This window comes from Ranitomeya imitator, chromosome 6, assembly GCF_032444005.1.
Source record: "Ranitomeya imitator isolate aRanImi1 chromosome 6, aRanImi1.pri, whole genome shotgun sequence".
NCBI lineage: Eukaryota > Metazoa > Chordata > Amphibia > Anura > Dendrobatidae > Ranitomeya > Ranitomeya imitator.
This window is the reverse complement of record NC_091287.1, coordinates 415,642,936-415,669,368: the sequence shown is the minus strand read 5'-3', so window position 1 is coordinate 415,669,368 and position 26,433 is coordinate 415,642,936. Positions and strand designations below refer to the sequence as shown.

The window sequence follows — 26,433 nt, the reverse complement described above, 5'->3', positions numbered from 1 at the left end:
GATGTTGCAGGTTTTTGGCACCGTTTCTACACCTATTAAATGAATAAGGTTACTTTATTTTCTTTTACATGCATTTTTATCACATTTTTGATGCTTTGATTTTTACCTCTTGTTTGTATGTCACGTTATAAATAAAGGTATTTTGTTTTAACACTTTCTAGTATTTGATGTTGACAAATCTTTATTCATACAGTCATGTGCAGTTTTGATGCGTCTTTGATGCATTTCCGCAGTGGAAATTCACTAAAAACACATGCATTTTTTACCTGCGGATTTTTCACATCTAATTCAAGTCTATGGGGAAAATCTGCACTGGAGTTTTATACGCCACCAACACACAAGATAAATTGACATGATTGATTTGAAACATGCACCGCAGGTCAGAGTATGCTCACTAAAAACCAAGCACAGCAGGCATGATTTCTATAAATCACATCCACTTTTCTACAACTGTATGACGCTGCATTTTTGATACAGCGAAAATACACAGCGCCAAAAATTCACCAAAAAGCTCAGCATAGGAGCACAGCCTAAAGAACACAGACTAAAATACAGTCTCTAGATACATTCAGGGATGGGAAAAATGGGCGTGGACTGGAATTTCGTGTTAAAGGGAACCTGTCACCTAAAATTGTCGGGATATGTAAATGCCTTTTTTTCCGGTCCGATGAGCAGCGTTTCGTCTTCATTTTCCCACCCCATCCGTCCCTGTTGTCAGCAATATGTTCGAGAATTAGAGTACTTGTCCTCCATAGTTCGTGCGTGCACAATGCAATCTTTGCTCGCGCATGCGCAGTATGCTTTGCCCAACTGCGGGCAAAGCCGAAAAGCATTACTGCGCATGCGCCCACGCACTATGTCCCAGGACAGAATGAAATACTTCCGGGACATAGTGCGTGGGCGCATGTGCAGTAATGCATTTCAGCTTTGTCCGCAGTTGGGCAAAGCATACTGCGCATGTGTGAGCGAAGATTGCATTGCGCACGCGCGAACTATGGAGGACAAGTACTCTAATTCTCGAACATATTGGGGACAACAGGGACGGATGGGGTGGAGAAATGAAGACGAAACGCCGCCCATTGGACCGGAAAAAAGGCATTTACATATCCCGCCAATTTGAGATGACAGGTTCCCTTTAAAGGCCATGTGGTCAATCATGGAAAAAGTTTCACCACACTCAGCTATCTCTGCAAGCACATTTCTCTCTGGAGTATTCTGCAGGAGTATTTTGTAAAGTTGGCGAGTATGTTATACAGTGATGGATGAAATCTTATAGTAGAGTTATAAAATATTGCAAATCTTAGGCCAGAGATCATAGGGTAGATCATTCAGAAAGAGGTTGATAGTGGCATGCATTTGGGAGTAGCATATAAGCCATAATCAAGAGGAGGTTATGTATTAATATGTCCATTAATTGAGATCTTGGCAGTTTTAGTCTTTAATTTTTAGCATCCAGAAAGGCAAGTGAGCCGATCTGATCTATATTTGCCATATATTTCAATTTATTAAGATACTTGGCAGGACATTGACTATAATACGTATTTTATATGGTAGTGTTACATTAATTGTAGGAATAAAATGAATCAAGTTGTGTAAATGTTTTATTTGCAAATTATTGATAAATGTTTAAACAATAGTTATTTTTCTTCCAGTTTTTACGTATTGCATTTTCCATAAAAAAAAGATAAAAATGCATTCAAGATTGAGCGTATAGTGGTTTATAATGGAAAAAAATAATCTTGTTGCCCATTCAAGCCCTGTATAATCCTCAAGTAATATATAAATGTATTTTTTTAATTTGAGGTGACTTTTCAGTACCAGCTGTCATGTGAGTACATGAATATTAACACTATTCCTGGCCATTATATGACTTATTTCCTGCATTGTGTACCTATTATTCCCCTCTGCATTCTCTATCTTTTTTCAGTTGTCTCTGTGCTAGTGGGTGGACAGTAGCTGTAAGGATGCATCCTATTTCCTGCATACACAGATATGAGAGATTCCTGCTTTCCTGTGTCTATGTATCAGACAGAAACAACAGGAACATGGAGTACATTATACAGCAGTACTGAACAGTGTAGGTGTCAATCCTGTGTGGTGATATAAAACACAAGAAAGTAGCATCATGGGTCTGTATCGGGCTGTGCCTTTCTTCACTCTGATTCTCATTCTGTTCCCCTCTCCGTCTCCACAGACATCAGTAGATGTTATCTGATGCATCCACAGGATAGGTCCGATCAGCAGAATTGGGAACTTTTATGTCCCCTAGTTCATATGCTGGATCTCTGCTGAATTAACTCCCAATGAGCCTGATAAGTGTTGCAGTGAGGCATCTAACCTGTAGCTCTATTTTGGAAAGGGCATAGATGTTCTCCATTGGGGGTAAAAATTCCCTAATTTGTAATTGTAGTGGGTCCCGGAAGTCGGACAGTCACCGATCCACATACGTATTATTACCTATTTAGAAGCAGACAATAAGTCATGAAGGAAGCATATATCAGTGTGCCGCATTTTGGCTTTTATTAATATGCAAATTTGGTCTGCAAGTGCACTGGTTAGCATACCAGTGTATTTGCAGTCCATGTGTCAGGGGTTTACCACGACAGAGAGGAGCAAGAAGAACGCAGCGTCTGAGTTCTCTGACTCCTGTGCTGAATAGAAGCACTTCACCTGCTTATTAACCCTGCTGTTCTATTCAGGTTACCTGTTATGACCTGGTGGTCAGGACAATAATGGACCTGGTGGTTAAGACACGGAATGACCTGATAGTTACTGATAATAAAGGACGAGCTCTGGGACGTGGGAACTCTGCTGACCGCAATCCCTAATCCTATCAAACACACTAGAAATAGCCGTGGATTGCGCCTAACGCTCCCTATGCAACTCGGCACAGCCTAAGGAACTAGCTAGCCCTGAAGATAGAAAAATAAAGCCTACCTTGCCTCAGAGAAATTCCCCAAAGGAAAAGGCAGCCCCCCACATATAATGACTGTGAGTAAAGATGAAAATACAAACACAGAGATGAAATAGATTTAGCAAAGTGAGGCCCGACTTACTGAACAGACCGAGGATAGGAAAGGTTACTTTGCGGTCAGCACAAAAACCTACAAAAAGACCACGCAGAGGGCGCAAAAAGACCCTCCGCACCGACTCACGGTGCGGAGGCGCTCCCTCTGCGTCCCAGAGCTTCAAGCAAGCAAGACAACAATAAAAATAGCAAGCTGGACAGAAAAATAGCAAACCAAAGAAATACAAGCTGGAACTTAGCTTCTGCTGGGAAGACAGGTCACAAGAACGATCCAGGAGTGAACTAGACCAATACTGGAACATTGACAGGTGGCATGGAGCAAAGATCTAAGTGGAGTTAAATAGAGCAGCCAGCTAACGAATTAACCTCGTCACCTGAGGAAGGAAACTCAGAAACACCCACCAGAGGAAGTCCATGGACAGAACCAGCCGAAGTACCATTCATGACCACAGGAGGGAGCCCGACAACAGAATTCACAACAGTACCCCCCCCTTGAGGAGGGGTCACCGAACCCTCACCAGAGCCCCCAGGCCGACCAGGATGAGCCAAATGAAAGGCACGAACCAGATCGGCAGCATGAACATCAGAGGCAAAAACCCAGGAATTATCTTCCTGACCATAACCCTTCCACTTGACCAGGTACTGGAGTTTCCGTCTCGAAACACGAGAATCCAAAATCTTCTCCACCACATACTCCAACTCCCCCTCAACCAACACCGGGGCAGGAGGATCAACGGATGGAACCACAGGCGCCACGTATCTCCGCAATAACGACCTATGGAACACATTATGGATGGCAAAAGAAGCAGGAAGGGCCAAATGAAATGACACAGGATTGATAACCTCAGAAATCTTATACGGACCAATGAAACAAGGCTTAAACTTAGGAGAGGAAACCTTCATAGGAACATAACGAGACGACAACCAAACCAAATCCCCAACACGAAGTCGGGGACCCACACAGCGCCAGTGGTTAGCGAAACGTTGAGCCTTCTCCTGGGACAATGTCAAATTGTCCACCACATGAGTCCAAATCTGCTGCAACCTATCCACCACAGTATCTACACCAGGACAGTCCGAAGACTCAACCTGCCCTGAAGAGAAACGAGGATGGAAACCAGAATTGCAGAAAAACGGCGAAACCAAAGTAGCCAAGCTGGCCTGATTATTAAGGGCGAACTCAGCCAACGGCAAAAAGGACACCCAATCATCCTGATCAGCAGAAACAAAGCATCTCAGATATGGTTCCAAAGTTTGATCAGTTCGTTCGGTTTGGCCATTTGTCTGAGGATGGAAAGCCGAGGAAAAAGACAAATCAATGCCCATCCTTGCACAAAAGGATCGCCAAAACCTCGAAACAAACTGGGAACCTCTGTCAGAAACGATGTTCTCCGGGATACCATGTAAACGAACCACATGCTGGAAAAATAATGGCACCAAATCAGAGGAGGAAGGCAATTTAGACAAAGGTACCAAATGGACCATCTTAGAAAAGCGATCACAAACCACCCAAATGACCGACATCTTTTGAGAGACGGGGAGATCAAATAAAATCCATAGAAATATGTGTCCAGGGCCTCTTCGGGACCGGCAAGGGCAAAAGCAACCCACTGGCACGAGAACAGCAGGGCTTAGCCCGAGCACAAGTCCCACAGGACTGCACAAAAGAACGCACATCCCGTGACAAAGACGGCCACCAAAAGGATCTAGCCACCAAATCTCTGGTACCAAAGATTCCAGGATGCCCAGCCAACACTGAACAATGAATCTCAGAGATAACTCTACTAGTCCATCTATCAGGGACAAACAGTTTCTCCGCTGGGCAACGGTCAGGTCTATCAGCCTGAAATTTTTGCAGCACCCGCCGCAAATCAGGGGAGATGGCAGACAAAATTACCCCCTCTTTGAGAATACCCGCCGGCTCAGGAACACCCGGAGAGTCAGGCACAAAACTCCTTGACAGGGCATCAGCCTTCACATTCTTAGAGCCCGGAAGGTACGAAACCACAAAATCAAAACGGGAGAAAAATAACGACCATTGAGCCTGTCTCGGATTCAACTGTTTGGCAGACTCAAGATAAGTCAAATTCTTGTGATCTGTCAAGACCACCACGCGATGCTTGGCTCCTTCAAGCCAATGACGCCACTCCTCGAATACCCACTTCATGGCCAACAACTCACGATTACCAACATCATAATTACGCTCAGCAGACGAAAACTACCTGGAAAAGAAAGCACATGGCTTCATCACCGAGCCATCAGAACTTCTTTGCGACAAAACAGCCCCTGCTCCAATCTCAGAAGCATCAACCTCAACCTGAAACGGGAGCGAAACATCTGGCTGGCACAACACAGGGGCAGAAGAAAAACGATGCTTCAACTCCTGAAAAGCCTCTACAGCTGCAGAAGACCAATTGACCACATCAGCACCCTTCTTGGTCAAATCAGTCAACGGTTTAGCAACAGTAGAAAAATTAGCGATGAAGCGCCGATAAAAATTAGCAAAGCCCAGGAACTTTTGCAGGCTCTTCACAGATGTCGGCTGAGTCCAATCGTAAATGGCCTGGACTTTAACAGGGTCCATCTCGATAGTAGAAGGGGAAAAAATGAACCCCAAAAATGAAACCTTCTGAACTCCAAAGAGACACTTTGACCCCTTCACAAACAAGGAATTCGCACGAAGGACCTGGAACACCATTCTGACCTGCTTCACATGAGACTCCCAATCATCCGAAAAGACCAAAATATCATCCAAATACACAATCAGGAATTTATCCAGGTACTCTCGGAAGATGTCATGCATAAAGGACTGAAATACTGATGGAGCATTGGAAAGCCCGAATGGCATAACCAGGTACTCAAAATGGCCCTCGGGCGTATTAAATGCTGTTTTCCATTCATCGCCTTGTTTAATACGCACAAGATTATACGCCCCTCGAAGATCTATCTTGGTGAACCAACTAGCCCCTTTAATACGAGCAAACAAATCAGACAGCAACGGCAAAGGATACTGAAATTTGACTGTAATTTTATTAAGAAGGCGGTAATCAATACAAGGTCTCAAAGAACCATCCTTCTTGGCCACAAAAAAGAACCCTGCTCCTAACGGTGATGACGACGGGCGAATATGGCCTTTCTCCAAGGATTCCTTTATATAACTCCGCATAGCGGCGTGTTCTGGCACAGATAAATTGAACAATCGGCCCTTAGGAATCTTACTACCAGGAATCAAATTAATTGCACAATCGCAATCCCTATGAGGAGGTAGGGCACTGGCTTTGGGCTCATCAAATACATCCCGATAATCCGACAAAAACTCTGGAACTTCAGAAGGAGTGGAAGACGAAATAGACAAAAATGGAACATCACCATGTACCCCCTGGCAACCCCAGCTGGACACAGACATAGATTTCCAGTCCAATACTGGATTATGAACCTGTAGCCATGGCAACCCCAAAACGACCACATCATGCAGATTATGCAACACCAGAAAGCGGATATCCTCCTGATGTGCAGGAGCCATGCACATGGTCAATTGGGTCCAGTACTGAGGCTTATTCTTGGCCAAAGGCGTAGCATCAATTCCTCTCAATGGAATAGGATACTGCAAGGGCTCCAAGAAAAACCACAGCGCCTAGCATACTCCAAGTCCATCAAATTCAGGGCAGCGCCTGATTTCACAAATGCTATAACAGAATAGGATGACAAAGAGCAAATCAGAGTAACGGACAATAGAAATTTAGACTGTACCGTACCAATGGTGGCAGACCTAGCGAACCGCTTAGTGCGCTTAGGACAATCGGAGATAGCATGAGTGGAATCACCACAGTAAAAACATAGCCCATTCCGACGTCTGTGTTCTTGCCGTTCAGCTCTGGTCAAAGTCCTATCACATTGCATAGACTCAGGCCCATGCTCAGATAGTACCACCAAATGGTGCACAGCTTTACGCTCACGCAAGCGTCGATCGATCTGAATGGCCAAGGACATAGACTCATTCAGACCAGCAGGCATGGGAAATCCCACCATGATATCCTTAAGGGTTTCAGAGAGACCCTTTCTGAAGATTGCTGCCAGGGCACATTCATTCCACTGAGTGAGCACAGACCACTTTCTAAACTTCTGACAATATATCTCCGCCTCATCCTGACCCTGACACAGAGCCAGCAAGATTCTCTCCGCCTGATCCACTGAATTAGGTTCGTCATAAAGCAATCCAAGCGCCAGGAAAAACGCATCAACATCACGCAATGCCGGATCTCCTGGCGCAAGGGAAAATGCCCAGTCTTGAGGGTCACCACGTAACAAAGAAACAATGATCTTCACCTGCTGAACAGGGTCACCTGAGGAGCGAGGTTTCAAGGCAAGAAACAATCTACAATTATTTTTGAAATTCAAGAACTTAGATCTATCACCAAAAAACAAATCAGGAATTGGAATCCTAGGCTCTGACATCGGATTCTGAACCACAAAATCTTGAATGTTTTGCACCCTTGTAGTGAGATTATCCATCCAAGAGGACAGACCTTGAATGTCCGTGTTTACACCTGTGTCCTGAACCACCCAGAGGTAAAGGGGAAAAGAGAGACAAAACACACTGCAAAAAAAAAAAAATTGGTCTCAGAATTTCTCTTATCCCTCTATTGAGATGCATTAGTACTTTGGGCCACCTGTACTGTTATGACCTGGTGGTGAGGACAATAATGGACCTGGTGGTTAAGAGCACAAGGAATGACCTGATAGTTACTGATAATAAAGGACGAGCTCTGGGATGTGGGAACTCTGCTGACCGCAATCCCTATTCCTATCAAACACACTAGAAATAGCCGTGGATTGCGTCTAACGCTCCCTATGCAACTCGGCACAGCCTAAGGAACTAGCTAGCCCTGAAGATAGAAAAATAAAGTCTACCTTGCCTCAGATAAATTCCCCAAAGGAAAAGGCAGCCCCCCACATATAATGACTGTGAGTAAAGATGAAAATACAAACACAGAGATGAAATAGATTTAGCAAAGTGAGGCCCGACTTACTGAACAGACCGAGGATAGGAAAGGTTACTTTGCGGTCAGCACAAAAACCTACAAAAAGACCACGCAGAGGGCGCAAAAAGACCCTCCGCACCGACTCACGGTGCGGAGGCGCTCCCTCTGCGTCCCAGAGCTTCCAGCAAGCAAGACAACAATAAAAATAGCAAGCTGGACAGAAAAATAGCAAACCAAAGAAATACAAGCTGGAACTTAGCTTCTGCTGGGAAGACAGGTCACAAGAACGATCCAGGAGTGAACTAGACCAATACTGGAACATTGACAGGTGGCATGGAGCAAAGATCTAAGTGGAGTTAAATAGAGCAGCCAGCTAACGAATTAACCTCGTCACCTGAGGAAGGAAACTCAGAAACACCCACCAGAGGAAGTCCATGGACAGAACCAGCCGAAGTACCATTCATGACCACAGGAGAGAGCCCGACAACAGAATTCACAACAGTTACCCCTGTTCATATAACCTTGTTAGTCTGGTTGTTTAACTACAGTGCCCTACTACTCCCCTCTTCCCTGGGTGAGGGAAGGGTATGGACTGAGGGCAGGTTCAAGAGCTAAGGCAAGGTACGTGGCCCTGGCATCTTCACCTTCCGAAGTAACCTAATGATCAGGGGTGAGCTAGGATGCCCCGTAGCATTAGGGAAAGAGAAGGACCCCCTGGTCCCAGGACACTCATCAACAGAGTTGTGACATTAGCTCTGACCAAACTCATTTTTGATCCATTATGGATCCAATTACTGCTCTGACAGGGCACCTGCAGCAACTCAGCCTGGAGGTGGCAATTGTATGCACTGTCGTTTTGCTGCACCCTAACATATCAGGTTTGAGGACCATGACTCCCAGGAGCCCAAGATCACTTTGTCTGACAGGTTTTCTGAGGGGCATGACAAGTTTGTTGTTTTCAGGATGGCCTGTAAACTATACTTTAGGATATATCATTATTCCTTTGGAGCCGAGGAGCAACAGGTGGGGATAATAATATCACTCCTTTAGGGTGACCACCAACCATGGGCACTTTCTCTCCACTCCTATACGCTCCAGGTGGAGGAGGGATATTTTTGTCGCTGGGTCATATATACGACAACCCCAACTGTGTCCTCCTGGTTGAGTCTACACTACGTCAGCTTCAGCAGGGAGACTGGCCGGCGAAGGAGAATTGCTCCAAGTGTTGGAGGTGGTCCACGCACACTAAGTGGAATGACACCACACTCTGTAGCCAAGTCTATAAAGGGCTATCATTAAAGCTGAAGTATGCCTTAGCCCTGTATGACACTCCAGTTTCCCCTGAGGTGGCCAAGTCTCTGGCTGTGCAGGTGGATTGACGTCTTCGCCAGACACATAGGGAGACACCCCAATGTGCATGAGGTCCAGGTCCAAGAGAAATCTGGTCTGAGTCATCTGAGGAACTTATACAGTTGGGTGCATCAAATCACTCTGGAAAGCAGTCTGCTGTTCAGCGCAAATGTTTTACATCTGATCTCCAAATACTTTTACAGACGTTGGCCTCTTTATAGGGCAAGTCAAGCTGCAGTCTTGGCATCTTGTTCACTGTTATTTTCTTAATTGTACCTGTAGTTCCAGCTGGTCTAATGGCATTTGGTGATGATATTATCACAACAAATGTCATTGTGGGTTATAAATAAAACTAGTGATAGAGAATCTATAACTGGTGGAGAAAAGTTGACTTTGATGTCTTTTTGCAACATATATAACTATGTGCCAATGTAGCCTTACATGCTGATTGACATGGCATTCTAGACAATTAGCCATTGAAATTAATGCCATTTTACTTGTGTTGTGTTGGACAGTCAATAATATACATTTTTGAGCTGAACAAAACATAATGTCATGGTACTACCTATTGTCACAGATTTACTGCTACAGAGAAGGGCCAGAAGACCGTGGCGTCTGATTTCACATGCGCTTGAACTGATTAGAAGCACTTGACCATCATATTAAACAGTGCTAGTTTCCACTAGCAGTGCAGGGGTTAATCTGTTCAGTTGAGAGCCCCTGGAGCTTTCCTGCTTTGATGGTCTCAGCTGTTCAGTGTTGGCCACTCTCCTCTGCTATGTATACTCGTCTCTGGCAATGAGCGATTACCAGTGTTAGTTTCATACTACCTGGTTCTGGAGTTGGAGATGTTGGTTGTTTGAGGAGGTGTTTGGAGTGTTGTTCAGGAATTTATTGCTTCATGATTTGTCTGTGTGCATATCCTCATCTTCTCCTGCAAAAGAGCCATAACACCAATTTATGCAACTGCATATATATTGAATAAATACAACTACAGTCAATCACTAAGGTCAGCGGCTCATGTCTTCTATACTGTCAGAGCCAGTCAACCGCTATGGGGCCATTGATTCATACTTTGAGGCCATCATACTTTGTGGTAGCCAATACACTGTTTGGAGAGCAATGGGGCTACTGTACTGTGCCAAGGGATACGTGGGAGGCCTTTATACTGTTTGTAGGGCAATGTGGGGGCCATTATACATTTTGTAGGGCTATTTGGGATATTATCCTATTTAGTCAGCTATGTTCGAAGCCTTTATTCTGATTGGAGGGCTATGTAAGGGGCTATCATACTGTGTGGAGGGGTGTTTGGGCCATTAAACAGTATGGAGTGCTGTGCGCGGACCATCATATTGAGGGCTGTGGAAGGACTGTGCTACTGTGTGTGAGGGACTGTGGGAGCCATCATGTTATGTTGGGGTTGCTGTGGGGAAATCATACTGTGTTGTGGTCACTGTTGGGCATCATACTTAGAATCTTAGAATGTTAGAGTTGGAAGGGACCTCCAGGGTCATCATGTTCAAGCCCCTGCTCAATGCAGGATTCACTAAATCATCTCAGACAGATGTCTGTCCAGCCTTTGTAGACTTCCATTGAAGGTAAACTCACCACACCTTTTGTGGCAGCCTGCTCAACTCATTAATCACCCTCACTGTCAAAAACTTTTTTCTAATATCTAATCTGTATGTTCTCCCTTTCAGTTCATTCCATTGCTTCTCGTATTTCTCTGTGCAAAGTCTCCTCTTAAGCTTCTTTTTTGCAAGGTAAACATTCCCAGATCCTTTAACAGTTCCCCATAGGCCTGTAATTTCCTGGCTCCATCTTCTTCCCTTTTTTGAAGATAAGGACAACATTTACCCTTCTCCAATCTTCTGAGACTTCTCCTGTTCAAATATTCTGGCTAGTGGTTCTGCAATTTCCTCGCTGATAGCTGCTATTGTGCAGGCGCCGATGGTGCCATCTTGGCAGAGGAATTTTTTTTTCTCTACAAAGATGGTGCCGCCAGCACCTGCGCAGTAGCAGCTACCAGATCACTGATAGCTGCTACTGCGCATGTGCGGCCGGTGCCTTTATTTGAAACTGATTTATTTTTTAAATTAATTTCAGGATAACCTCAAACAAATGAATTATACACACAGCTGATAGCTGCTACTGCCCATGCTGCGCCATTTTGGAGGAGGACATTTTTTTCTCTAGCGTGATGGTGCCGCTGGTGCCAGCGCAATAGCTATCACCAATTAATCACCAATAGCTGCTACTCACAGGCGCAGCTGGTGCCATTTTCAAACAGATTTTTTTAGGAATTTTAGGATAACCTCAAATGAATTATATACACATTACATAAGTGATCATGCTGTAGGGCAGGCACCACAGATGGCGCTTGGTTGCAGAAGGGTGTTTTTTTTCTAAGATACTGTATATATAATATTCATTTTGTAAACTAGGGGGCAGGTCACTGAGGAATCAGTGACCTGTCAGAAGCCATACACATGAATACCTAAGCAGAGCACCACATGAAAACCCCCGCAGGCTGCATTGGAGCACAATCATATCATTATCTCAAAACTGAAAATAAACAATAACCGCAAGACGGATTTCATCAACCAATGAATCATTTTAATCAGTATAACGGCGACCTGACAGTGTCTGTAGGTTACTGAGCACAATCCTGCTCACAGGTTCCCGTTAAGTTGAAATAGTTAGGTTAACACTTTAGCTTTCTGTATTGTTTTTTTTTTTTCCCTCCATGCAACTGCTCTGAAATAAGAAGATAAGTCCCACTGATTAACTGTCCTACTTATTGGGTTGGGAGCTTTTTAAAAGAATTTTGTAGCTTGGTCCTATGCTTGGTAAAATGACTTGAGTAACCAAGTGGATCGGTGTAGCTTACTAATGAATCATGTGCAGCATTAAATGTAACAAGAGGAATGAAAGGAAGATTGTTGTTGTGCAAGCAGCATTCGAGTCTTATTATCTCATTATCTATCACATTCAATGTCTCTTGTCTAATTTATAAAATTACTATCTTATTGCATATGAACATCTTGTTTCATGAATAACACAAAATATTATCATAATATCTCACCTTCTCATATATTTTAGGATACAGTTTTAAGCTAGTATTCATTTACATTTTTATAGGAGACAATTGTATGTGTAAATGAATAGTGGGTTTGGGTAGGGAGGAGAGCTGTAAATGAAAAGGATTGCTGGCAGAGAGGTGTTCTGGTATGTGTCATGGGAATGACATCATGGCTAGGGTTGAGCGACTTTTCTTTTTATAGGATCGGGTCGGGTTTCACGAAACCCGACTTTTTTAAAAGTCGGGTCGAGTAAAATCGGCCGATCCTATAGAAAAGTCGGGGTTGGGGTCGGCCGAAACACGAAACCCAATGCAGTGCATTGGGTTTCTAATGGTTCCCAGGGTCTGAAGGAAGGGTCTGAAGGAAGGCTGCCGGTGAGAACCAGGGCGCGTCCGAGAGTAAGTATATCAATATTTTTTATTTTGATTCTTTATTTTACACTTAAATATGGAGCCCAGGGCCTGAAGGAGAGTTTCCTCTCCTTCAGACCCTGGGAACCATTAGAAACCCAATGCACTGCATTGGGTTTCGTGTTTCGGCCGACACCGACCCCGACTTTTCTATAGGATCGGCCGATTTCACTCGACCCGACTTTTGAAAAAGTGAAACCCGACCCGATCCTATAAAAAGAAAAGTCGCTCAACCCTAATGGCTTCTAGTTACTTCCGCCAAAAGAACTGGAATATCACACCTCTCTATAAGCTATAGAAAAGCTCTGCCAGTGGGGGCTAACATTTACAAAACATTCATCACCTTATTGATTTTTGCGCACATTGCAAGATCTTTGTTAATATTTGAAAATTTTAGAAATAAACCTTTCTCACCAGCACATAGAAGAATGAAACCGCAAAGCTGAAGAGAAGTAGTCAGCAGACATTCATGAAAGCCTAATGTGCAGGAGTGCACAACTTTCAGTAAGGAGGCCACATGCGGCGCTCTATTCATTTCAGTACGGCCCTCATCTATCTGGTCACAGACATGCCTGACAGTGTATGGTGCCTGTTCGTATGTATTTCCATTTGAGGGAGCAGAGGAAAGTCAGGTGGCACCATAAGGATGGGTAACTATTAATGATGCTCTGTGTAGCCAAATCTGTGACCAAGTCCCCATCTAGTTAAGGAATCAATGAAGCAAAGAAGTGGAAATGCATGAATCCTTGTAGTTTATGGAAGAAGGGAAACACTACATTGGAGAAAGTTGAATTCATGGTTTCTTCCTTTTTTGGAATGTGATCGTAGGAGAAGAGGACGTTCACCCTCCTGATAGGTGAAAACCCTAAAAATTGAATCAGCATTCATTACATATTTATGGTTTGATGTTTATTATGTTATTGTGGCCTATTATGTTGTTTGTATCTGAAGATATGCTTTCAAACCAAAAAAAGTTATGTGCCCCCATCTCCTTTTAGTGTTTGGGCTGCTTGTGTGTTCACTAGAGAAGAAGCTGGGAAGCTGGGTGGGTTTACTGGTGATTAGTTTAATACAAAGTAAATGATTATTAGGCTGCTGAATGTAGTGAATTCATAAATAAATGTAAACAGGTGCCAGGTACCATCTTTAACCTCCTCATGCATATGGACACAACTGTACATGGGGGGGGGGGAGGTGCCAACTTGACTTTTTTTTTACAGCTTATCAAAAAATCAAGGACAGACAATATTTTTTATGGACACATTGCAACATCATAATAAAGTTTTAAAGCATCTAAAAATAAACATTCAAACTAACCCCCTTTTCTCTATTAAAAATAATAAAAATAAATAAACATCGGTAAAAGTCCGATCTATCAAGATAGACTGTAGAGGCATTAACCCGTAAGCAAGGGCAGAACTATAATGGGTGCAGGGGTTGCAATTGCACCCAAGCCCTTGACACTAGGGGTCCCAACAGTTCCATTTGGCAAATATTAAAACATTATTACTATTAACCCCTTTACAACCTTTAACATACTTGTATGTCAAAAATCATGTCCCTGCCTTTTCCGCATCTTTCACTGATTTAATCAGCCATTATGTGCCTTTACAGACGTGGGTAAAGCGGATGCACTGCTATGTATGGCACAAGCAATCGGACGATCACAGCTTCAAGGGGGTCTATTAAATACAGTAAAAAAATAAGAACTCTTTTTTTCAAAAATAAAAAAAACACACAAAAGATCAAATCTTTTGCCCCATTAAATATAAAACAATAAAAATAAAATAAAAACACATTTGACATTTGGTATCACTGCATTCTCTAAAGTCTGAGATATTAAAATATAAAATAAATAAATCCGATCGTTAAATGGCATAACGAAAAAAAATAAATTGCAAAATTGTTTTTTGCCACTGCAACATTTGAATAAAATGCAAAAAGAGATCACCAAAATGGTATTAGTAAAAACACCTGCTCATGGTGAAAAAAATAAGCCCTCACCCACAGCCATATCCTGAAAAATGAAAAAGTTGGCGACATAAGCAAAATTAATTTTTCTTTCAAATTTCTGAATTTTTTTCACCACTTACATGAGAAAAAAACTATTTATAAAGCTACGTATTTAGTATCTGCATACTCATATTGACAAGGGGAATCATATTGCCATGTAAGTTTTACCACATAGTGAGCATTGGGAAAGAAAAAAAAAAAACAATTGTGACATTGCAGTTTTTTTGCACTTTCAGCAAACTTTAAATTTTTTCCAGCTTTACTGCGCATCACCTATAAAATATAACATTTCAAAAGTAAAATATATTTCAAAAGTTCAATTCGTCTTGCAAAAAAGCAAGCCCTCATACAGCAATAGCATGTGAAGATTTTTTAACATTTAAATAGAATGAAAACATATGCAAGTTTGGTATCACCGTAATCATACTCGCCTGGAGAAATAGGTTTCTAGGTAATTTTTGCTGCATATTGAAGGCTGCAAAAAAAAAACATTGGTGGAATTGCGCACTTGAAAGTGGTTAAGGTAGTTTGTGAAGGAACATTTTTGGGAATTATGCAGAAACTTTCTATCTTTAAGGTTATCCACCTTTAAATATATGTGGGTAGTCATTTTTCTATTGTGGAAAGTGCTTTTAAGTCTGTGTGACTTGTGAGAATGGTATTTGGAAAGTCCTAGGCACCATCCCTCTTGTTGATTGCTCATGGTTCAGAGGAGTCACTATTGATTCTTCATGCCTGAATGTAAGGTAGTTGGCATCAAATTCCAAGGTTTCTTCTTCCCAAGTCAGTATTTTTCAAATGAAGATTAATTCCAGGATTAATTGTAAATTTGTACAAAAGTAGTATATTTATATGGTTCTAGGACATTACATATTTATAGGAATGTACAATTTGGATTGTCAGATTAGTCTCTTATTTAATAACTCAGGACTATAGGCTCTATCATCGGAAAGGGGGATGCAGATAGAATTTTGGACTTTATCTAAATTATCTGCAATCATAAGACTCATAAGACTCATGTGTTGTGAATTTTGTTGGGGAAAGTTCTGCAAATGTATCATTCATCTGAAACAATCGCGTTCTGATGAATGGAAACTGACTTTCATCTGCAAAAACATTCACAACAAAATCTGCTGCTTGAGAAATGATCCTGAAGAAGCAATAGCCGGCATTCATAGGAGATGATTTCTGCTGTGTAGCACAAGCAATCCGATAACCACAGCTTCAAGTCTCCTAAGGAGTCTATTGAAGCAAGTAAAAAAAATGTTTTCAAAAATATAAAAAAAATATGAAAGTTCAAATCACCTGCTATTGCCCCATTCAAAATGAAACAATAAAGAACACAAAAATATACTTTTTGTATCGCTGCATTCAGAAATGTCTGGTCTATCAAAATACTAAATAAATTAATCTGATCGATAAGTGGCGTAATAAGAAGCAAAAAAAAAAAACAATTTTCGGGATTTTGGTCGCCACACATTGCAATAAAATACATTAACAGGCGATCTAAACATCGTTTCTATCCCAAAATGGTATCAATAATAATGTCAGCTCGGAGTGCAAATAATGAGCCATCAATCAGCCCCAGATCCCAAAAATGGAGACACAATGGGTCTTTGAAAATGGCAACATTTTTTTCTACCACTTAAAAAAGAACCTATACCTGTTTGTTATCGGCATACTCGTACAGACCTGGGTATTCATATTGGCAGCATACGAGGAGCAAAAAACTAAAACGGAAAATCGCATGGTCATGGAAGGGTTAACCCTTTACAATTCTTCTGCAACAAGGAAAGTCAATCTGACCAACAATTAATTTCAAAATGTCTTTTGTAATTCACCTTTGCGGCATAAGTTTTGCAAAATTGCACTCTGGTGAAATTTACCAATTTCTAGATTTCATGTTGTAAGAATATCCTTACCCAACATAAATTCTATGGTAAAAATCCTATTAATTTACTTATTTATATATTTTCACTACAGAAGGCCTTGGAGACAGCACTTAAGGAAAATGTTGCATTAGCCAAAGAGTATCAAACCCTCCAAGCTGGCTATTTGGATGAAAAAGACAAGCTTATGGTCAACTACGAGAGCAGGATAAAAATGGAAGCAACACAGAGAGATTATTTACAGGTAACATTAACAGAAACTGCTTTGTAAGATAATATTACATATACTTTCTTATGGCTTTCCATTCTATACTGTTTTATGATATCTAGTTCTGCGTGTGCCATGATAAACTCTGCTTTTATATATCACCCAAGTTCTGTAGATAAACATTTTAGTAATGGAAAATATACCCAATGCATTTGTTAGTACCGCCTAAGACATTATTGGAAAGTTCTACCTGGTAGTCCTTCATTTCTTACTATTCAACAGGGGCAAATTCAGACAGGTCTGGACACTGGAGCAATAAGACGCATATGCACTTACAAGTCAATTATGACATGATGCACTTATTTTACTTTGCAAAAGGGCTTCTATAATTTACAAAACATTTGGAGTTCATTTGATTGTATTAGTAGGAATTGATTTATAATATAAATTGTAATTCTAAAGTATAAAAGTATTATGACTTGACCTAACAAGCTCTGCCCTTTACATTTCCCAAATATAATAACTATGAAATTACTATATACAGACACACTGCACCACAGTATGCCGTTATACAGCAAATAAATAATACTGCTTTACTCGTCTCTGCTTTGTACCCAAGTGTTCCCATACTGTACTTAAATAATGTGCCATACTAAACAAATCATTTAGATCAGTTTGAATTAGCTGCTAAACAAACAGATATTTTGGATTATTTGACCAAATATAAGTAAAAACATAAACTTGTAAGTACATAGCGCTATGAGGGAACAACTCCTTCTTAATCACTATATTACCCCGAAGCAAAATGATAGCAGCTTTACTCATCTCCAGTGGAGGAACTGTTCCAGCGGTGTCACCACTGGCTCTCCTGGGGCTCTCATGACATTTTTATGTCACGCAAGTCCTGCTGCTAATCACCGCCAGCTTCACTGTCCCGCCTCCAGATGTAACTGACATCTGGAGGAAGGGAGAGCTGTGGCTGCTCTCATACTTCCTCCAGATGTCTAATTTGCCCAAGGGAGAGTAAAGCAGCTGCTAATTGTCATGTCGCGCAATCACCGGGAGAGTCAGTGCCAACACCAAAGGAAGGGCTCTTATACCAGAATGAATATAGCTGATATTATTTTACTTGAAGGTAACATAGTGATTACGCTACTTGGACAACCGCTTTAACCACATCGCGACATGTGAGATACATATATGACCAAGTCAGAAGCGGCTCTAAGGAGAGGACTCACAGGGTGACCCTGCCCCATTCCCTGCAGGATATAGTTGTGTGTTACAGCCAGGACCTGCAGAGCTCCACCCGCAATTGTAAACCTGTTGATTGTAGCTGTCAACCTCTGAAAGCTGCATTTAACACTCGAAAGCATGAGGGCGTGTAATTCCATGCACCTATCCGTATCATCACGACTTGCCAAGGTGTTGCTCTGACAGCCAAAGATCTGTTGAAGATCTCCGTGCTTGTCATTATGGAGCTCTTTTGAAAACCAGCCTGGGGCCAGATTTCAAATGTGATCATGATTTCTGCTATACACAGCAATGATGCAGCATCGTTGTATATACTGTAAGGGATCAGAAGACGCAAGCTTCAAGTTCCCTTAGAGGACTAACAAGAACAGAAGAAAAGTTAAAAAAAGGTTTTAAAAATTGACCTGTCATGGAGGGGGTAAAATGAAATGCTAACACTAAGAGCCAGATTCATATTTGCATTTCTGACAGATTTTTGAGATGAATATTTCTCAACTAGTGACTTTTTGATTTTAAAATAATTAATCAAATGATTTGCACCTGCTTTTTTCAAGTCATTTGTGGTTTAGTTAGTTTCTGATTTTTAAATCAGTGTGTCTTTTCCAGATGTTTTAGACAGATTCATAAAATGTAACTTTTTTAAAAATGTGGTGCAACTCTATTCTAGTCCACAAACCTCTCTCCTCCCCCACTATCCCAGAGTGATTTTATGTACACCAGGTATTTTAGTGTTTTCAAAATGTATGACTTTTCCAACTGAAGAGTCGAAACTTAAAGACAGAAAAAAAAGAAAATGTTGGCGTCACAGGGTTACCGCAATGGAGCGGAGCCAGAAGACCTCAGCATCTTAGAATCGGCGAAACGTCTAACACCACGACAGGCAAGATGGGCATTATTCTTTACAGGTTAAACTTTTTTGTTACTTTTAGGCGGAAAAACAAAAATGTTGAGATGGATGCTTTCCTGTGGGAGGAGATAAGTGCAAACCAGTTTCTATTGTTCAAAAAGGGGTAGTGATGGCGTCTATATGCTCCAATCTGGAAAGAGAGGTTGTTGACGCTCAGGGGGATGCCCCTGCTACCTGTTCACTTGGTAAACTGTTTGTTCCAGTCAATCTCTGTCTTAGAGTCCTCAGGGAACATCATGATACGGTGTTGGCTGAACACCCTGGGAATAAGGCCACCGCGGTTCTACTTACTCTGCATTTTTGGTGGCCAGGTGCTCATAAGGCTGTTTGGGAGTATGTGGCTGCTTGCAATGTCTGTGCGCGCTCTAAGACCACTCATACTCGTCCATCAGGGGCTCTCCAACCATTGGTTATTCCTAGCAGACCTTGGACTCATTTGTCGGTCAATTTTATTACGGATCTACCCTTGTCTGTATGGACACTGTAATCCTGGTGGTGGTGGACAGGTTCAGTAAAATGTCTCATTTTATTGCTTTGCCTAACGCCTAATCTCTGGCGCAAATTTTGGTCAAGGAAATAATTAGACTGCATGGGATTCCTACCACTATTGTTTCTGATTGGGGGTGCAGTTTATCTCCAAATTTTGGAGGGCGTTTTGCACTCGTCTGGGGATCCATTTGTCATTTTCTTCTGCTTTTCACCTGCTAACAGGCAGACTGAATGGGTCAACCAGAATTTAGAAACGTATCTCAGATGTTTTGTGTCTGAGAACCAGGAGGACTGGGTTAGCTTCTTACCATTGGCTGAATTCGCGGTAAATAATTGTTGTTAGGAAACAACCGGTAAGTTCCCGATTTTCGGAGCATATGGATTCCATCCTCAGTTAAGTTCTTTCAATGGTAGTCACCCTTCTGAATTACCGGAGGAAGAACAGTTTTCCTCTTCCATGTCTACCATATGGCAGTGGTGAATAATTTGCAAAAGATGGCTATATAATAGTGTGGCTGATCAGAGACGTTTGGTGGGTTCGGACCTGTGTGTTGGTGACTTGGTGTGGCTTTCCTTGAGGAACATTAAGCTGAAAGTTCCATCTTGGAAATTGGGTCCCAGGTTTATCGGTCCTTATAAGATCTTAGCCATCGTCAATCCAGTAGCATTCCGCCTTGCTCTGCCACCTAACTTTAGGATCCATGAGGTTTTTCATTGTTCGCTTCTCAAGACGTATGTGGCATCTGCATTACCTTCGTCTCTACTACCTTCTCCTGTCATTATTGATGGTAATTTGGAGTTCCAGATAGCAAAGGTCTTAGACTCTCATCTTCTTTGACGGTCGCTTCAATATATGGTACATTGGAAGGGGTACGGTCCTGAGGAGAGGATGTGGTTACCAGCTTCCGACGTTCATGCGGCCAGACTGGTTTGGGCCTTTCATGTGGCATACCCTGATAAACTGGGTCCTGAGATTCCAGAAAGTGCCTCGTACTGTCACGGAGTTATCGTAACGGAGTGGAGCCAGAAGACCACAGCGTCTGGTTCATCCTACTCCGCTGCTGAGAAGTACTTCTCCGGTTTATTAAATGTGTTTATTTCTTCCAGCAGAAATTCCTGTGTTCATCTGTGCTTGGTTAGCCACTCCTTTTCCCTATAAAATATGGGCTCTATTACCTAGTCCTTGTCAGAGTGAGCATTTGCTTCATGACAATAGGAGGGAGAGAAGTTGGTTTAAGAAGAATTGCTGGAGGAGTTAGAAGCGACTGTTGTTTTGTTTGTACCCTTCGTAATTTCTTATCCTTCCCTGTTTTACTTTCTTCCCCTTCCTGCACACCCTGGTGGATTCCTCTGTATATGTGAGTGAATATTTTGTGTGTGGAGTTTTCAGTTTCCCCTTGTCTTTGTTGCCCTGTTTGTCAGGTTGATGTACTGTGGTGCACAGTAGCGCCCTGGTTCCCTGGGTGAGGGAAGGGGACGGACAAGGGTAACTTAGGAGATAAGACAAGGGTGGAGGCCCCGGTGTCTTCACCATCTGAAGTATCCTGAGGAACAGGGCGAGCTAGGGGCCCCCTAGTGTTAGGGCCAGGAAAGGAGCCCCTGGTTTTAGGTCACTCGATAGTTGTGTCATGACAGTTGGGCTTTGCGCAAAATGTATGGATGTGGGCTGTGCTATATACTACATGGCTGTTCTATATACTACGTGGGCCATGTTATATGTGGCTGTGCTATATACTATATGGCTCTGTTATATGCTACGTGGCTGTTATATAGTACATGGCTGTGTTATATACTACGTGGGCTGTGTTATATACTACATGGCTGTGTTATATGTGATCATGAATCGTGGTATGTGTTAAAGGGGGGCCCACTGAGACTCTTTCGTCCAGGGCCCTCAAAAACCTGGAGCCGACCCTGGGGAGTGGGTAGATCTCTCAGATCAGGACATCAAGCCATTCAGTGCCATGCAAAAGACATGGTGCAAAAAGTTGGCTGGCCATTCACATTGTACAGATGGAATTGCACAGTGCTTTTGCGCCATTATGATGTTCTTGCCATACGAGGATCTTTCTTTACTTTCAGTTTTAGTTTCAGGAGGTCATCAAGACCCTGGCATTTTGCAGTCAGGTGAGGGCCCCAGTACTTCTGAAACTGATGGTGTCCATATTGTACCAGGTGAACATTTTTCCAGTAACATTCCCCAAACTGCAAGGAAGGGAAAGACACAAAAAATGTGCTGATCATGCTCCAAGAGAGGAATATGAAAGGACACAATTAACCATTGTGAAACCTGACTTGAGAAACCTGGCCTTTGCATTAAGGATTGCTCAAGGCCTACCACAAATCCATGAATTGATAAAATCTGGTTTTACTCCATTGACACAACACCTTTTTTCAGTTTGATGTACTACACAACTTACACATACCACCACAGTATTTTGTTCCCCAGTAAAACCAAAAGCATTATTATAATTACAGTAACTATGCCTCTAGATAATTCCTTTAGGGTAGTAGTTTCCAAAAATGGGTTCACTTTTTTCATTTTCACGGTTCAACCTTGTAAAATTCTGTGAAGCACTTGTGGGGCTCACCACATGTCTAGATAAATTCCTTGATTGATGTAGTTTCCAAAAACAGGGCCCCATGTGGGGGGTTTCCCCTGTTTATGCACATCAGGGAATCTCCAAACGCGACACGGTGCCCACAGACCATTCCATCAAAGTCTGTGCTTCAAAACGTCACTCCTTCCTTTTGGAGCTCAGCAGTGTATTCAAACCGCAATTTTCCCACCACGTATGGGGTATCTGCATATTAAAGAGAACATGCACAACAAATTTCCATTTTCTCAACATTTTTGTGGGAACATTTTTTTTTTTTAATTTTTACGGCTCAACATTATAAACTTCTATGAAGCACCTGGGAGTTTAATGTGATCACCACACATCTAGATAAACTTCTTGAGGGTTTAGTTTCTAAAATGAGGCGATTTGTGGGGAGTCTCTACTGTTTAGGCATATTACGGACTCCCCAAATACCACATGGCATCCTCCATCAATAACAACCAATTTTGCATTTCAAAAGTGAAATGGTGCTCCTTCCCAGGACTGCTGTGCTCCCAAACAGTAGTCTTCCCCCACATGTGGAGTATTTGCATATTCAGGAGAAATTGCACTACAACTTTTGGGGTCCATTATATCCTGTTAACCCTGCGAAAATTAAAAAGTGGGGTTAAACAATTTTTTTGCTGGAAAAATGTGATTTTTTTATTTTGATGGCTCAATGTTATAAAATTCTGTGAAACTCCTGGAGGGAGCTTGTTTACAAAATTATGTCATATGTGTAGAGTTTCCACTGTTTAGGCACCTCAGGGGCTTTCCAAATGCAACATGGCGTTCACTATCAATTCCAGCCAATTTTGAGTTCCAAAAGTCAAATGGTGCTTGGATGACACAGCATTTTATCTTAAGAACACCATGTGTGAACGTAATGATACGAGTCAGTTCTCGTCAATTACTTGTGGAGTTTCTTCACAAAGAAAACATGGACTCTGCTCTGAGGAAACCCGATGATACAAAGTTTTGTTCTCATGAAGGTGAGACCTCTTACATTTGTGAATGTGCTTAAAAACATGCTAATGGACTGTCCCTGATAAGTGGAGAAGGATGCTCAGAATCCTATCACGTCTGGCTAATTAGGATGGGGGAGCAATGTGATGAGACAGCATTTTATCTTAATTAACCAGACGTTTATTGTCAGCAAGCCAGGAGGAATAGACTGTTATCTATATGTTGGCTTTTGAATTAATGCGTCTGTTCTTCAGTTGGTCAAGAACCATACACTGTTGTCATATGAGTCTTAAATGTTGATATTTGATATTTTGAATGGGATCCACCGGTCACCTGGCTCCATGGAGATGTTTGGAGAAGCCAAGATGTGACTTGATGATGGGTCCACCAGTCTCCTGGCCTTGTACCTGAATGGACTATCAGCTTCCTAAGCTTGTCGTTATCTCCTCTCTGTGCGTGATGCAGGTGGGGGTAGTCAGCCCAGGAAGCTCTGAAGTCACAGCTGCTCTTATCCCAGAGAGTCAGCGGAAGGGTGAGACTCTAATTTTACACCATCTTGGGTATTTTGCTGGGACTGTTCTATGTGTTATTTGCCTGTGTTGTGGTTCAATAAAGTATTACCACACTGTTTCACCCTTACTCTATGTTGTCTTAATAGTATTACACCCAGGCTAAAAAGACATTGGGCATTCGGTGGGATGCGCCCTGGTCCATGCAGTTTCGGATAGCAGACTGGAACACCCGCTGACCCCCAGAGTGCTCCTTCCATTCTGAGCTTTGCAGTGCACCCAAAGTAGTTTTCCACCTCATATAGGGTATTTGCGTACTCAGGAGAAATTGGATGAAGCAACAAATTGTATGGTACATTTTCTCCTGCTATCCTTGCGAAAATGAAAAATTTAGGACTAAAGTAATATTTTTTCTTTAAAAGAAGTAAAATTTGTATTTTCAAATTGTGAAATTTTCTAAATTTTTGTCAAATTTCCAATATTTTCAGAAATAAACACAAAAATTATCGGCCTAAATTTACCACTAACATGAAGTATAATATGTCACTAAAAAGCAGTCTCAGAATCACTAGGATCTGTTGAAGTGTTCCAAACTTATCACTTCATAAAGTGATACTGGTTTGAATTGAAAAATTGGCCGCACCAGGAAGGTGAAAACAGGCTTCGGGACAAAGGGGTTAAACATCTAACTTTTTTATTTTCTTGAGTTAATTCATTTTTATTTAATATTTTTATTAAATGTATTATTTATTTACTTTTTTATATCTTTGTGGCTCAGAGTAGAAACACGGTTACATGTTCCCTGCAAAGCCTTTTATATAGGTTATTAAAGGGGTTGTCCACTACTTGCAACACACCTTTTGAATTGCTATATTCCCCTCATATAAACCAAAAACAGTCTGCACCCACATCCAGTAGTGGCGCTTTTTTTTTAGTGGTGAAGGCATTGACTCTCCTGGGGCTCACAAGACATTATGCCTTGTGAGCCCTGCAGCCAGTGGGTGGCCGGTTCACTCTCACTTACCGTATATACTCGAGTATAAGCTGAGACCCCTAATTTTGCCACAAAAAACTGGGAAAACTTATTGACTTGAGTATAAGCCTAGGGTGGCAAATGCAGCAGCTACTGGTAAATTTCAAAAATCAAAATAGATACCAATAAAAGTAAAATTAATTGCGAAATCAGTAGGTTAATTGTTTTGGAATATCCATATTGAATCAGGAGCCCTGTATAATTGTTGTGAATTCCGCTCTTGGGCTCCCCCCGGTGGTTGTAAGTAGTATTTTTGTGAGTTCTGCTCTGCTCTTCCCTCCTGTGGTTTTGAGTGGTATGGCTGCTTCTTGGATTTAGCTTCTGCAGCTGTTTTCACTGATCGTCTTATGGGCTCGGCTATATTAGTCTTGCCTTAGCCCTCATCTATGCCAGTTGTCAATTGTTCCAGCCTGGAGTCATTGCTCTTTGGATTTTCCTGACACTCTGACCAGTTCTGCAAAGCTAAGTCCTTGCTTGTCCTTTGCAGTTCACTTATTGTGGACTTTGTTGTTTATTACTGTCTTTGTTTTTGCTCTTGTCCAGTTTATCAGTATTGATCTGTTCAGCTTGGCTGGAAGCTCTGGGCAGCAGAGTTTGCCCTCCACACCTTTAGTTAGGTGTGGAGTTTTTTGCATTTCTCTGCGGTGGACTTTTTCTAGGTTTTATTACTGACCGCACAGTGCTCTTTCCTGTACTTTCCTTTCTAGCTAGAAGTGGCCTCCTGTGCTAAATCTTGTTTCTTACTACGTATGTCATTTCCTTCTCCTCTCACAGTCATTACATGTGGGGGGCTATCTATCCTTTGGGGACTTTCTCTAAGGCAAGATAGTTTTCCTGCTTCTATCTTTAGGGGTAGTTAGCTCTTAGGCTGTGACGAGATGCCGAGCATTCCACGGCTATTTCTAGTGTTGTGTTGAGCTTAGGGACTGCGGTCAGGATAGATACCACCTGCTCAAAGCTAGTTACATGTCGCTCCTTAATCACCAGACCATAACAGTACAACTGGCCAAAAATGAGCTGAATGCATCTCAAAAGAAAGAAAAGAAAAGGAGTTCTGAGCCATTTTTTTTTCTTTGCTTTGTTTTGTCTTTTTTTCTTCCTCTTATCTCTGGGTGATTCTGGATTTGGATGCAGGCATGGATGTTCAGGGGTTATTTTCTCGTGTGGATCAGCTTGCTGCAAGAGTACAGAGTATTCAAGATTATGTTGTTCAGACTCCGGCCTTAGAGCCTAGAATTCCCACTCCGGATTTGTTTTACGGGGATAGATCTAAGTTTTTGAACTTTAAAAATAACTGCAAATTGTTTTTTGCTCTGAAACCCCGTTCCTCTGGTGATCCCATTCAGCAAGTAAAGATAGTTATTTCTCTGCTGCGTGGCGATCCTCAGGACTGGGCATTCTCTCTTGAGTCAGGGAATCCGGCATTGCTTAATGTAGATGCATTTTTTCAATCGCTCGGATTATTGTATGTTGAACCTAACTCTGTAGAGCATGCTAAGAAAACACTGTTGGCCCTGTGTCGGGGTCAGGAAGCGGCAGAGTTATACTGCCAGAAATTTAGAAAATGGTCGGTGCTCACTAAATGGAATGAAGAGGCTCTGGCTGCTATTTTCAGAAAAGGTCTTTCTGAAACCCTTAAAGATGTTATGGTGGGCTTTCCTACGCCTGCCGGTTTGAGCGAATCTATGTCTTTAGCCAATCAGATTGATCGGCGT

At 42.0% G+C, this 26,433-nt stretch overlaps 1 protein-coding gene across 1 annotated transcript in view; it reads left to right on the top strand.

Moving 5' to 3' along the window:
- Nucleotides 1–26,433, top strand: part of CCDC178 (coiled-coil domain containing 178) — a 787,921-nt gene that overhangs the window by 507,155 nt on the left and 254,333 nt on the right. Inside the window, exon 19 of the mRNA XM_069731267.1 lies at nt 16,850–16,999. Coding sequence (XP_069587368.1) covers nt 16,850–16,999 — 150 coding nt within the window. The remainder of the gene's footprint in view (nt 1–16,849; nt 17,000–26,433) is intronic.